At 45.5% G+C, this 13,497-nt stretch overlaps 1 protein-coding gene across 1 annotated transcript in view; it reads right to left on the bottom strand.

Annotated features, from left to right (window-relative positions):
- The window catches only part of MTAP (methylthioadenosine phosphorylase), a 45,588-nt gene that overhangs the window by 17,378 nt on the left and 14,713 nt on the right, over nt 1-13,497 (bottom strand). Inside the window, exon 4 of the mRNA XM_045882492.3 lies at nt 11,073-11,240. Within this exon, the coding sequence (XP_045738448.1) occupies nt 11,073-11,240 (168 nt within the window). The remainder of the gene's footprint in view (nt 1-11,072; nt 11,241-13,497) is intronic.

Raw genomic sequence — 13,497 nt, 5'->3', positions numbered from 1 at the left:
TAAATAAGCCACATTGCCGGCAACGGCAGAGGGTTATGTCCGTTAGGAAGAACACGGTGGTATCTGACTACACGTGTGGAAAGCTAAGAGAGATGGTTAGCTCATGTTGTGAGCCAGGAGAGAAGAAAAAGACAAACTCCTCTTTTTCTAGAATTCTTTCACACGAACATATTTTTTGGGTGTGTTAAAAAATATATAAATGGTATGTAATATGGACTGTCTCACAATATGCTTGATTTAGTTAATGATGATAGATCTTGAAGACTTTTCTGTATCAGCACATAGAAATTTACTTGTTTCAAGTTCTGAATAGAAGGCCATGGATATATCAGTATATTTAAGTTATTATACAAAAAATGGGTAATTAAAAATGGTACAACCCCTCTGAAACAAATAATGCAATATATGTTAAGAAAAAAAAAAAGAAGAAGGTAGCGGGAGGGGAAGAATGAAGCGGGGGAAATCGGAGGGGTAGACGAACCATGAGAGACGATGGACTCTGAAAAACAAACTGAGGGTTCTAGAGGGGAGGGGGGTGGGAGGATGGGTTAGCCTGGTGGTGGGTATTGAGGAGGGCACATTCTGCATGGAGCACTGGGTGTTGTGCACAAACAATGAATCATGGAACACTTCATCTAAAACTAATGATGTAATGTATGGGGATTAACATAAGAATAAAAAAATAAAAAAATAAAAATGGTACAACCACCAGTGTCTCTGCATGAGCTACCTTGTACATGTTCCTCAAAAAACCAAGAAAAAGGGGCACCTGGGTGGCTCAGTCAGTTAAGCGTCTGCCTTCGGCTCAGGTCACGATCCTGGGGTCCTGGGATCGAGCCCCACGTCCGGCTCCCTGCTTGGCAGAGAGCCTGCTTCTCCCTCTCCCTCTGCCTGCCACTCTGGCTACTTGTGCTCTCTATCTCTCTGTCAAATAAATAAATAAAATCTTTAAAAAAAAAAACAAAAAAAGTAACTGTTGCAAAGGTCTCACATTTTCAAGTTCAATGGACAGATTTCACCAAATTTCCCTTCAAGTAACCAGGAACTTAGAGGAGGGTTTCACTTTTTACCATATACCCTCCTATACTATTTTCATTTCATCTCATTACAAATATGTATTACTCTTTAAATGCTCTAAAACACAGGTTATTTTAGACAGCATTTTAGTTTTAGCACACACTAGAACACCAAAGACAATTTAAGTTAAAAATTTTAAAAGTATGCAAATAGAAGATGGCAAAAAACAAAAAACAAAACAAAACAAAACAGAAAAGGCCAGGTCACCAACTGGTTAGATCAAAAGGATATTCATATTCTAGGAAATAAGCATAATTCTAAGATCAATAGGATTAAGAATGAGCCTTCTAAATGTCTAGGTGTATATACATGTGTGGGTGTGCACATACATATTTATGGACAGCACTGATGTGAGCATGCTTATTTATTTATTTAAAGATTTATTTGAGAGAGAGAGAGAGAGCACGAGTGGAAGGGGCAGAGGGAGAGGGAAAGACAGAATCTCAAGTAGGCTCCGTACTGAGCACAGAGCCCGACACCAGGCTCGATCTCACAACCCTGAGATCATGACCCGAGCCAAAACCAAGAGTCAGACGCTCCGCGAACTACACCACCCAGGTGCCCCTGTTGCGAGCATGCAAATAAGTGAAGGTCAAATCCTAAAAGATGTGGGTCATGGAGTTAGGGTACAAAGGGTTCTCATCTGGAGGAGAAAGGTAGGGCACTGAGGGGGAGGAAGAGAATTTAAAACTGCAGTGGGGAGGGGCACCTGGGTGGCTCAGTCGGTTAAGCGTCTGACTCTTTGATTTCAGCTCAGGGCATGATCTCAGGGTCCTCAGATCTGAGCCCCACGTCTGGGTTTTGAGGTGAGAGCAGAGTCTGTTTAAGATTCTCTCCATCCCTTTCCACCTACCCCTTGCCCCACCCTGCCCCACTTTTACTTTCTAAAAATTAAAAGAAAAAGAGAAAGTAGTAGAGTCAGGAAAAGTAAAAAAAAATTTTGACATGAATGACATGAATGGCAACCCATTATGACACGGAATAAATCTGTTCTCTTAACCAGAAGGAACTGAGAGCTTCTTTTTTTTTTAATTTTTTTATTCTTATGTTAATCCCCATACATTACATCATTAGTTTCAGATGAAGTGTTCCATGATTCATTGTTTGTGCATAACACCCAGTGCTCCATGCAGAATGTGCCCTCCTCAATACCCACCCCCAGGCTAACCCATCCTCCCACCCCCCTCCCCTCTAGAACCCTCAGTTTGTTTTTCAGAGTCCATCGTCTCTCATGGTTCGTCTACCCCTCCGATTTCCCCTGCTTCATTCTTCCCCTCCCGCTACCTTCTTCTTCTTCTTTTTTTTTTTCTTAACATATATTGCATTATTTGTTTCAGAGGTACAGATCTGAGATTCAACAGTCTTGCACAATTCACAGCGCTTACCAGAGCACATACCCTCCCCAGTGTCTATCACCCAGTCACCCCATCCCTCCCACCCCACCCCCCACTCCAGCAACCCTGTTTGTTTCCTGCAATTAAGAATTCCTCATATCAGGGGCGCCTGGGTGGCTCAGATGGTTAAGTGTCTGCCTTCAGCTTGGGTCATGATCCTAGGGTCCTGGGATCGAGTCCCGCATCGGGCTCCCTGCTCCTTGGGAGCCTGCTTCTCTCTCTCTCTGTCTCTGTCTCTCATGAATAAATAAATAAAATCTTTAAAAAAAAAAAAAAAAGAATTCCTCATATCAGTGAGATCATATGATACATGTCTTTCTCTGTTTGACTTATTTCACTCAACATAATACTCTCCAGGAACTGAGAGCTTCTAAATTTGGACACACATGATTAAGATCCCTCCGTTGCTCCAATCTCATGAGTGCTTACGGTGCCACAGAAAAGGAGAAAAATGTACGATGTTTATATCCCAACAAGGAGGCAACACTGTTTAATAAACATGTACAGTTTTTTTCTACTTTTCATGAGGTCTTGCTAAACAGAGCATGCAAAGCAACAGCACGATAACAAAATCCTGGCTCTGACATAGGGGCTGAGAAACAATCTCGATGGACCTCAGTTTTCTCATCTATACAAGGGGGATGTAAAAGGTATGTACATGATGTTTCCTAGTGCTGTGATAATTAGCAGCACCAGGAACATAGATAGGACCACAGAAGCAGCTTTGTTTCACCGTAAAGTATCATGGACATGGCTCCAGGTCAATGTATGTAACTTTAACAAATCCTGTTTACAACTTCACCACATTCCACAGGATAGCTGTTCAACCACCGCCTTAGGCTGCTCTTAAGAAACAATATACACACATCCTTGTTCCATGTGTCTAGAAAAATACACCATTTGGTGCTTTTATTCTTAGGACTATAAACCACAAAAGGGAAGGCTTGTTGGAGAGGCACGCGTATTTTAAAACTTACTGAGTCAGACTGCCTTTTAAAAAGAGTTCTAGGGGCACCTGGGTGGCTTAGTCAGTTAAGCGTCTGACTCTTGATTTTGGCTCAGGTCATGATCTCATGGGTGGTGAGATCGAGCCCCACAGCTTAGCACAAACTCTGCTTGAAGATTCGCTCCCTCTGCCCCTCTTCTCACTCGCATGCTCTCTCTCTCTAAAACCAAATACATCTTTAAAAGAAAACAAAAATAAAAAATAAAGAGTTGTTAACTATCTCTACCAGCAATAGGTATGTGAATGTGAATTATCCAGGACCTAATAGCATCTGACATGTGGGAAGAGCTTCATACTTTCTTTCACTTCAAAATTAACCAGAAATAACAACTTCATGTTCAGAAGAATAGATGTTACCAGATGATAAACACTAATATTCCACTGAGAGGGAAATGGGCAGGGATACTAAGTACAAAGGCAATGGAAGAAACCACCACAGAGGTGACAAGATATTTTTAGGTACATGTCAAAGATCATTAGCATCAATGACAAAAGGAACTAGGAAAAAATGACATCATATTACTGAAAGAGCTGAAGTCTTCTACACATAGAGCTTGTTAGGAAATTCCTCCCCCCTGGACTGTGCTGTGAACTCTGAGCTGGTACTAATCACTGCTCACTAAAAACCCCAACCAACAATGAGGTTCTGGGGCAAGCCTACCCAGAAAGGAGTAGAAGCTCTGTTTCCAGCACTTTTTTTTTAAAGTAGGCTCCACAATGGGCATGGAGCTCAACGCAGGGCTTGAATTCAAACCCTGAGATCAAGACCTGAGCTGAGATCAAGAGTCTGGACGCTCAACGGACTGAGCCACCCAGGTACCTCTCCAGCACTTTTCTGATCATGTCTTTGTTTCTATTACATTTTTATTTATTTTTAAAAGATTTTATTTACTTATTTGACAGAGACAGCCCGAGACGGAACACAAGCAGGGGGAGTGGGAGAGGGAGAAGCAGGCTTCCCGCTGAGCAGGGAGCCCGATGCGGGGCTTGATCCCAGGACCCTGGGATCATGACCTGAGCTGAAGGCAGACGCTTAACCCACTGAGCCACCCAGGCGCTCCCCCAACCCCCTGCCCACGGAGGATAATTTAATCTTGAATTATAAAGCGTGAGGTATCTTTGAGATCCTGTCCTAGATCTAGTGGCGAGAGTGAATGTGAAGGGGGAGGGCAGAGCTGGAAGTGTGCGTGTGAGGAAGGACAGGTGAGGTCAAAGACATTGGACGCTAACGGAATTCAAACTCCACAGGTCCCACTTACTAGCAAATGACCAGTATTTTTGAGTTTTAAGTTTCCTCAACTATAACCTGAGAAAACTACCCTTGAACGAGGTGAATAGGATTAAGTGATTTGTGGCACTTAGTAGTACCTCAAAAATTGGGAGCTTATCAGCAATTTTATTAAGAGAAGGGACAGAAGGCGAGGCAGTAATAAGAGAGCCAGGTTGCTGAGCAGAACTCGGGAACTGCTGGGACCATGGCAGTAGCTACCCCGGCTCTCAGCACAGGTGTAGGCAGGAAGATGACAGAGGGCAGGCATGCAAGTAACGGTGAGAGGGAGGGGGAAAGAACATGGTCAGTTTATGCCAAATAGCTTCTGTCTTCTCACAAAGAGGAGACATTCTCAACCACAGTGAAGAAGACAGGCAGGAAGCCGTGAGGACAGTAAGGGTTTCAAAGAGCTGCTCAGAGGAATGGGAAAAGAGCCAAAGGAGGGCTTCCTGTGCAACTGTTTACCATAACCCCCGTGAGTGTGGATAAAAATCCACGCCCTGCCCCAGAGGTTCAAAGACTAATGATTAATGGGCATCAGAGCACACCTCAACCTCCAGGCGGGTCCTCGGCAGGGGCGGGGACCAACAATCTTACCTCATGATCGAGGCGGAGGGGAAGCCCAGGGCTTTGGGAGGGGAAATAAACTGACATAATCCCTTACCACTTGTACTGTGGGACTTTCCTGATGAATAAGCCAGCAAGAACTGCAGCCACGCTCAGTCAAAACTTTCCCAATGTAGTGAACGCAGGGCTCCCAGAGGAGGGAGGACATCACAACACAGCACCCTCATCTTGCAATGAGGACACTAAGTGACAGAAGAATTTGGGGGCAGAGCCAGGAAACAATTCTGGAGGTTCGCACTTCCAAGCTGGCGCTTCTCCCACGGCATTCTTCAAGCAGAACCTAACCATGGGCCTCAGGCATACCAGGCCAACGTGGTAACACCATTTCGCAGAAAACATCTGCCACTAGGAATCACACCCTGCTGTTTTTCATCTTAGTTTTTTGGTTGTATTTTTCTCACGGTCAAAAAAACAAACTAAAAAAAAAAAAACAAAAAAAAACAAAACCAAAGTCCTTATCTGTAAAACATTCCTGATAAAGACCTCTATTAGGAAGTAAGAATCCCATCCTTGTCTTTAAGGGATATGTTTGCTGGGCACAGCTTGAGAGTTCTGATAGCCCTAGCAGTTGAACGGGTCCTACTAATCTGCATCTTTTTAAAGACTTTATTTATTTATTTGACATTGAGAGAGACGCAGCGAGAGAGGGAACACAAGCAGGAGGAGCGGGAGAGGGAGAAGCAGGCCGAGCAGGGAGCCCGATGTGGGGCTCGATCCCTGGACCCTGGGATCATGACCTGAGCCGAAGGCAGACACTTAACGACTGAGCCACCCAGGCGCCCCTAATCTGCATCTTTAAAAAAAAACCAATTTAATAGAATGTGGGCATCTTTCCCAACAGCTTATAGATATATGGTGAATTCAATTCCCTTCCACGGTAACAATCGGGATTGATGGTGAAGAGGAGAGAGGTCATGTGTGGAACTGCTGGAGTTCTCTACCCACGTGTACCTGGCACGGCGTGGAGAGTAGTTTGGGGTGACAGGTGTACCCTACACATACAAAGGTCTGTACCACAGAAGAACAACCCCCAAATTATGAATCTTGGAGCATCACCCTTGTGAGATCCTTTGGAAGTAGAAATAGCCTCACAATGGTCTCTTGGGACAGACGGAAGGTCCGATTCTTTCCTGAGTTCAGATGGACTGTGGAATGGCCATCCAGAAGTGAAACAAGTCCCATTCTTAACCAGGTTTGATCCTGGATTGTCAAATGACTTGTGGATCTGACAACAAGGACCTCCACTGAGGTAGAAGAAATGGATTCGTCAAACCCCATTCATCAGGAGGCATGAGGCACCGAAGACACTGACTGTGGACGAGCCTCCTCCAAGCTCTTGGTTATCAGCTGCTGTTTTTAACTTTGGTTCGTGAGGAACATTACCCATGGAGCCCCGGGCCCAGGGCAAGGGCAGAGTCAAGTAACCTATCCCTCTACAGTGAGAATGGGAAAATGACAACACCAACAACACATTTCTGGTATTTAAATTCTAGACCAAGATCCATTTTGCTTTCCACAGCTGCCCTAGGAACAAACACAAGAGGATGACTTTCACTTTAAATATTAGCTAAGGCATCTCCTTGCATGTCTGAGGAAGAGATGCCCGACTGCCCACACCCCAAAAATACCTGGAGCCACTCCCTTCCCCACCTGTCTGTTGTCCTGCTCTCTCCAGGTCAGCCGCACCCAAGACTCCCCTTCTCTCAGGCCCAGGCCTTCAACTTTTCACAGGCAGGAACATAGCAGAGAGAAAAAAAATTATTTTCAGAAGACAATGAGCTTATTTTCTTAAAAGAGCTTCCAACCCACCAGACTCCTTTAAAGGTGTCTTCCATTTTTAGAGTAGAAATCTAATGTTTTTAAAAACAACCCTAACGTCAAAGCCACCTGTCACTCTTCAACCTAAATGGTCTCTACAGTATGCACGGCAAGGCCGATGGACCAGGTTGGTGGTGTTTTTCCCTATGCTGGGCACCGAGGGCAGACAAAGTAATATGCTTTAGTTCCGTCGTCTATTAAGTAAGAACAGCCACACTACTCCATCCCGATTCTCTTTTTTTGAAGATGTTATTTATCTGAGAGAGTGAGAGACAGCACAAGCAAGGGGAGCTGCAGAGGGAGAGGGAGAAGCAGACTCCCCGCGGAGCAGGGAGCCCGTGCAGGACTTGATCCCAGGTCCTCGGGATCATGACCTGAGCCGAAGGCAGGAGCTTAACCAACTGAGCCACTCAGGCGTCCCTCCATCCTGATTCTTTATCACAAGTTTATGTTAGGGAGATTAAAAAGATCCCTCTTGACCTCTGAAGACCCCTTGAGGACGAGGATATTTTTTCCTAAGAGAAGGTGCCAGCAAAGTGGCAGCAATAAGCAAATGTGTGTTTCCAGATCAGTGCTGGAGAGGGGACTGAGCAGGGAGAAGAAGCCTCAGCGATGGTGGAGCTCAAACTTGGACTTCGAGGAGAGAGGGCCATGGGCCACAGATGTGCCTGAGGCTAAAGAGAGCCAACCCAAAACCTCCCGATCCAGGGCTCCTGTCCCCATGGCTATAATCCACGGGGGTGGCTTTGCAGAACGCTGCACTTTCGTTCCCCAAGCTGAGGCTGGGTGTTTGGCTGCGGGAAGCTCAGGCTATCGGCAGCACAGCCCCCAGCTCGGCATTCCGGGCCTGAGGTCGGCACCGAGAGGACGCAGCAGGTGCCTCCCTGAACACACCAAGATTCACTTACAAGAATGTGTTACTAGTACAACACATGGAGGCCATTACTCATAAGGCAAAAAGTGCTGATTCTCTTCTCTTCTGAGACAAACATACAGTAAATCATGCATGCACCCAAGCTTGGTGAACTGACTGAGCCAGAGGCAGTGTCATTCAGAAAGTGTCCAAAAGCAATAGAACACAAGCCACCTAATGACGCTTAAATTTTCTAACAGTTACATTCAAAAAGGAAAAGAGGTAAAATTAGCTTTAATATCCTATCTAGCCCAATAAATCCAAAATATTGCCATTGGAATATATCACATCAATATAAAATTTGAGATTGCTTCTAAATGATATTCCTTTTGGGATCCTCCTTTTCAGAGAACTTTTCTTCTGTTGTTACCACATAGTGTTAACTGCAGACCCCTCCAGCCAACAGGCCACATTCACAATAATGGCACCCATGTACTAGGCAGGTAGCAGGTGCTAGATCCCATAAAAGGTATTTGAGAGAGACTTTGAACTTCCAAGGCAAGAGTAAAGGAGTCAGGGGGCGCCTGGGTGGCTCAGTCGTTAAGCATCTGCCTTCGGCTCAGGCCATGATCCCAGGGTCCAGGGACTGAGCCCCGCCTCCCTGCTCCGTGGGGAGCCTGCTTCTCCCTCTCCCACTCCCCCTGCTTGTGTTCCCTCTCTCCCTGTGTCTCTCTCTGTCAAATAAATAAATAAAATCTTTAAAAAAAAAAGAGTAAGGAGTCAGGTTATCCACACAGCACATAAAAAAACACAGATACCAGAAGATCTTAAGGTTACATGTCTAAGGATTGCTAAAACAGAATGAAACTAGATACGATGTAACACCTGTTCTCCTTTCTATTCTCCATCTTTCTGCCCCAACTGCTTTCTTGAAAGAGCCAGTATGTAAAACATCTACATTTACTATAGATGAGGAAAAGATTTGGCAAATATGAGCGTACAGTTACACCATTTAAGTTAACAACTTAATCCGAGGCTTAATACCCAAGTCAGACTTTTCTTTCCAGGATCATCTATGATACTTTATAAATCTGGATCAGTTGGAATAGGGAGTTTTGTACTCTGCTTTATTTTTTTAAGTAGGCTCCATGTCCAGTGTGGGGCTTGAACTCACAACCCTGAGATCAAGAGTCCCATGCTCTACTGACTGAGCCAGCTGGGCGCCCCACGCACTCTGCTCTATTGAACAAGCATCTTACAACCATTTTCTTAAGTCATTACCTCCAAACACATGGACTTTGACAACCACAGAGATCTTGATCAAGAATGCCAGCCTCCCTCTTCCTTCGAACAATCATGTTCATTCAATATCTCTAAAAAGACTGAGCAACTACAGGCCATGCACTGTTGTGTGTGTTAGGGATAAAGTGGCAAATAGGGTCTTTGCCCTCACACGGCATATATTCTAGAGAGAAAGACGAACAATACATACATAGTGTCAGGTGCTGAAAAAATAATAGCAAAAATGATAGGTGAAGGGCATGTAATGATTTTAGTCTATCCCCATTATTTATTAGGCTGAGTCACATGAAACTGCTGATATTCAAGCACTTCTGACCTAGAAAACGGTCAGTTTCACATAGCCCCACCTAACAGTTTCACTCCATCAGGAAACAATCAAGAATGCTTCTGATGGACTCTAAATTAGAACAGATCCCTGACAGACAGAAAACACAGAGAACTGGGCTGAATAAACTTTGCTCCCATGGAAGAGGTGAGAGGGTGCTTGGGTGGAGTAAACTCAGTGACAGCAGATGGGGAAGGTGGGATGAACAGAGGCGACAGTCTGGGGACTTCAACAGGAGCCACCAAATGGCTTAAACTCTGTGCTACTTCTCCCCACCACTGATTCAAGGCACAGAGTGTGGCCACCTGTCTCTACCTGGAATACCCTGGGAGGTGGTTCCTTTCGCCAGGAATTGTAGGGGGACAGGGAGCAGTGGAAAGGGATCCCTAGGAGACCGACCACTTTCCCTTGTGATTTCTTCAACTATTTCTTTGGGTTTTTTTTTTAAGATCTTATTTGTTTATTTTAGAAAGAGAGAGTGGGAGAAAGGGCAGAGGGAGAGGGAGAGAGAGAATCTCAGACTCCACGCTGAGGGTGGAGTCTGATACAGGGCTCACTCTCACCATCCTGAGATCATGACCTGAGCTAAAATCAAGAGTCGGACGCTTAACCAACGCGACCCATCCAGGTGCCCCTCTTCAACTATTTCTAAATTCAGGAAAAGCCCAGGATCTTGGCAGTCTATTACTGCTGAATTTTTTTTTTGGCAAAGGAACGTTATATATTACTTGTACAATTAAATAAGAAAAAAGTCCCCAGCTCCTGAACCAACTGGTCGATCTTAACACCATGTAAAGACTGGACATTGCATGCCTGCCAATACGATGCAAGAAGGGAGGGTTCCTGCCAAGAATGTGAACCTTGTTCTCGTCAGGCCTCCAGAGCTACCGACTGGTTTACAGCAAACACAGGGGACAGGGAAAGGCACCAACACTTAAGGAGGGAGTCAGTAAAATCCGGACCGGGGACACTGCAGGACAACAAGAAAAAGGGAAAAAAGGAGGTGGACCAAACATTATTAGCTCATACGTATCCTGAGTGGACCTCCTCTGGAATCTTCTTTGAAAAAACCAACTTCAAAAAAGCCCGTGAGGCACTAGGGAAAAAGGGAGCAGCGTCTAGAACGTTAAGGAAACCTGAGGCGACTCGCTTGTGTCTACGAGAGTTCTTATCTATTCACGTTACAGACCACAGCGAACTGCGAGATGGCAGAGCTGGGAACTGGTCAGTGGACAGTGGATGCTTACTCTTGTTGGCACCTGCTTAAAAACTGCCCACGACGCAGCTTCGAGCAGATCTGTGGGCCTGCCCTCCACTCCTCTCCCAGGCCCCCACACAACCTCCAGGTGAGCTGGGAACGATCTCACCCGAGCCTAAAGCATCTTAGAGGCCCTGCTCACCTGTCGATGAACTGATCGATAATGACGATATCGCCGGGCTGAATCTCTTCCCTCAAGGAGCCACAGGCTGTGGTCACGATGACGTGTGTACAGCCCTCCTCCTTCAGAGCCCAGATGTTCGCCTGGTAGTTGACTTTTGAAGGCATGATGGTATGCTGTCTCCCATGCCTGTGGGAAGGAGTGGATACGGGGGTGGGGGGTGGCGGTGAGCAGGGTGCTCGGACGCTGTGAGAAGAGAAAACTTACATATAGCAGTGCCTTCCAGCCCTTTCCATCAGAGCACTTTTATAGGCAGAGGCCAGAGGATAACTAGCCTACTGTAAATACAAACCACTGGGTCTTAAAGCGCAGGCCACCTGTACATGGTATGTATTTTTCTATCAAGAGCTGGTAAGGAAGATGTACCGTGTCTATCCTCTGGCGCACGGACACATCAGAATCTGAGGCAGATGATTTCACACGAGCCACAACACGGAAAACTAGAGGTGCCAGTGAAGAGAGATACAAAAGAGAAGGAGAAACTCAAGTTTCCAGTCGACTCTGTCCATTCCTTTGTCTGATCACCCAAATAAGTCAGTGAAACTTTCAAAATAATTAAAAGAGTTCCCAGCTGTTCTGACACTAGCAGGTTTTGTGCAAGAACCAGTCACCTCACGCATGACCACTGTTAGTGGCTGAACTGTGCCCTCCCCCCACCGCCCCCAGAGTTCATATTTTGAAGTCCTAATCCCCAGTACACCAGAATGCAACCATATTTGCAGAGAGGGTCTTTAATATGGTAATGGAGTTAAAACGAGGTCATTAGGGCGGACCCTAATCCAGTATCCTTATAAGAGGAGGAAATCTGGACACAGACTTGCACACGGGGAAGAACGTGTGAAGACACAGGGGAAGATGGCCATCCACGAGCCAAAAAAAAAAAAGAGGCCCGGAATAGGCCCTTCCCCCGTAAGCCCTCAGAAGGAACCAATCCCGCTGACACCTTGATCTTGGAATTCTAGCCTCCAGAGCTGTGAGCAAACAAATTTCTGTGTCCACCCAGTCTGTGCCAGTTTCCGCAAACTAATACAACCACCACCGACTTCCTACCACGCTTCAAATAAAATCCAAACACCTAACCACGGCCCTCATGTCACTTGGGCACCAGGGTCCTAATGCAACCTCAGCTCTTATCACAAGTCAGCCTCACTGGCCTTCTCGCTGCCCATCTCTGCTCATTCCTGCCCAGGTCTCCAGCCCGCTGAGCTCTCCACTCCAATGTCACCTCCGCAGAGAAGTGCCTTCCACAGCCACTGAGTCACAGTCACATCGCTATCCCCTTTTCTTTCTAACCTCTGTTGGTAACTCAAACTACAGTTCCTTTCCCGTGTCTCTCTTTCCCACTGGAATCAGCCCCGAGGGGGTGAGGCCCTCGTGTGTGCTCTTTGCTGGGATGCAGAACACGACTAGGAGCACCAGCCAGTAAACGGCCAGTCAAGGCAACCCAATTTCTAAAATTACTTCGAAAAATTCACGTTAGATGATAGACTTATATAAGCGGTATTTCATAATGAGTTAAAATCATTCTGGGCTGCTTGAAAAACTACCAATATAATGGTGTAACGATCTACCACGGAAAGGCCAAGTGTCAAGTCCAGTGTCCTTTACGTGTGATAATGCAGAAACAGGCTTTCAAGGAAGTAGGTAAACACACAAAAATCTCACTTTCTACAATGACGATTAAGTTTGGGCTTTGGAGTGAAAGTGCCTGGGTCCAAATCCTAGCTTTTGCCATTTCCTAGTGATGTGACCTCCTCATAGCCACTCAGCGCTCTCAGTCCCATTTTTTCCACCTGGAAAATGGTTAATAATATTACCTGCACCACAGGGTTGTTACTAAATATCCCTTGTGTCATCCCGTGTTACTACTAGAAGAAAAACTTAGTGTGTTTTCTGTTCACCATCAGAACTGTGAAAAACATCAAAATGCTTTGCACATAATTTCAGACAGGCATAGCATTTCAGGGTTTTTACCCTGAGTGCACAGATGACCTCTCAGAAGGTGGAGGTCCATGAATGCACAGACAGTATATGCATTTTCCTAAGGCTGGTCTCCAAAACACGAATAAAAATTTTCAAAAGAAATTCAAAAACCCAAGGTCCTTAAGAAACACTTGCATTCGAGGGACAAACCACAGTCCAACACAATGCAGTTCAATGGGCAGGAGGAGTATAACAAAAGCCTCACCGGAGGGCCACACAACCAGCTGCTTTCTCTTAGAGCCTGGAAAAAAAAGGAATCAATCCTCCAGCAATGACCACGGACCAACAAAGAGGGTTGCCTGAAATCGACCCCATGGGTCCATCGACAACTCAAACTTAGTTTTGCTGGATTCAGCAAAGTCACTTCTGTTTCAAAAATGTAGTGTGGCAGACAGACTCTAGG

The sequence above is a fragment of the Mirounga angustirostris genome, unplaced genomic scaffold (assembly GCF_029215605.1).
Source record: "Mirounga angustirostris isolate CCGP_5_RB_7025 unplaced genomic scaffold, mMirAng1.0.hap1 SCAF_15, whole genome shotgun sequence".
In the NCBI taxonomy this organism is placed as follows: Eukaryota; Metazoa; Chordata; class Mammalia; order Carnivora; family Phocidae; genus Mirounga; species Mirounga angustirostris.
Note: the sequence above shows the minus strand (reverse complement) of the source record. Positions and strands in the feature narration are given on the sequence as shown.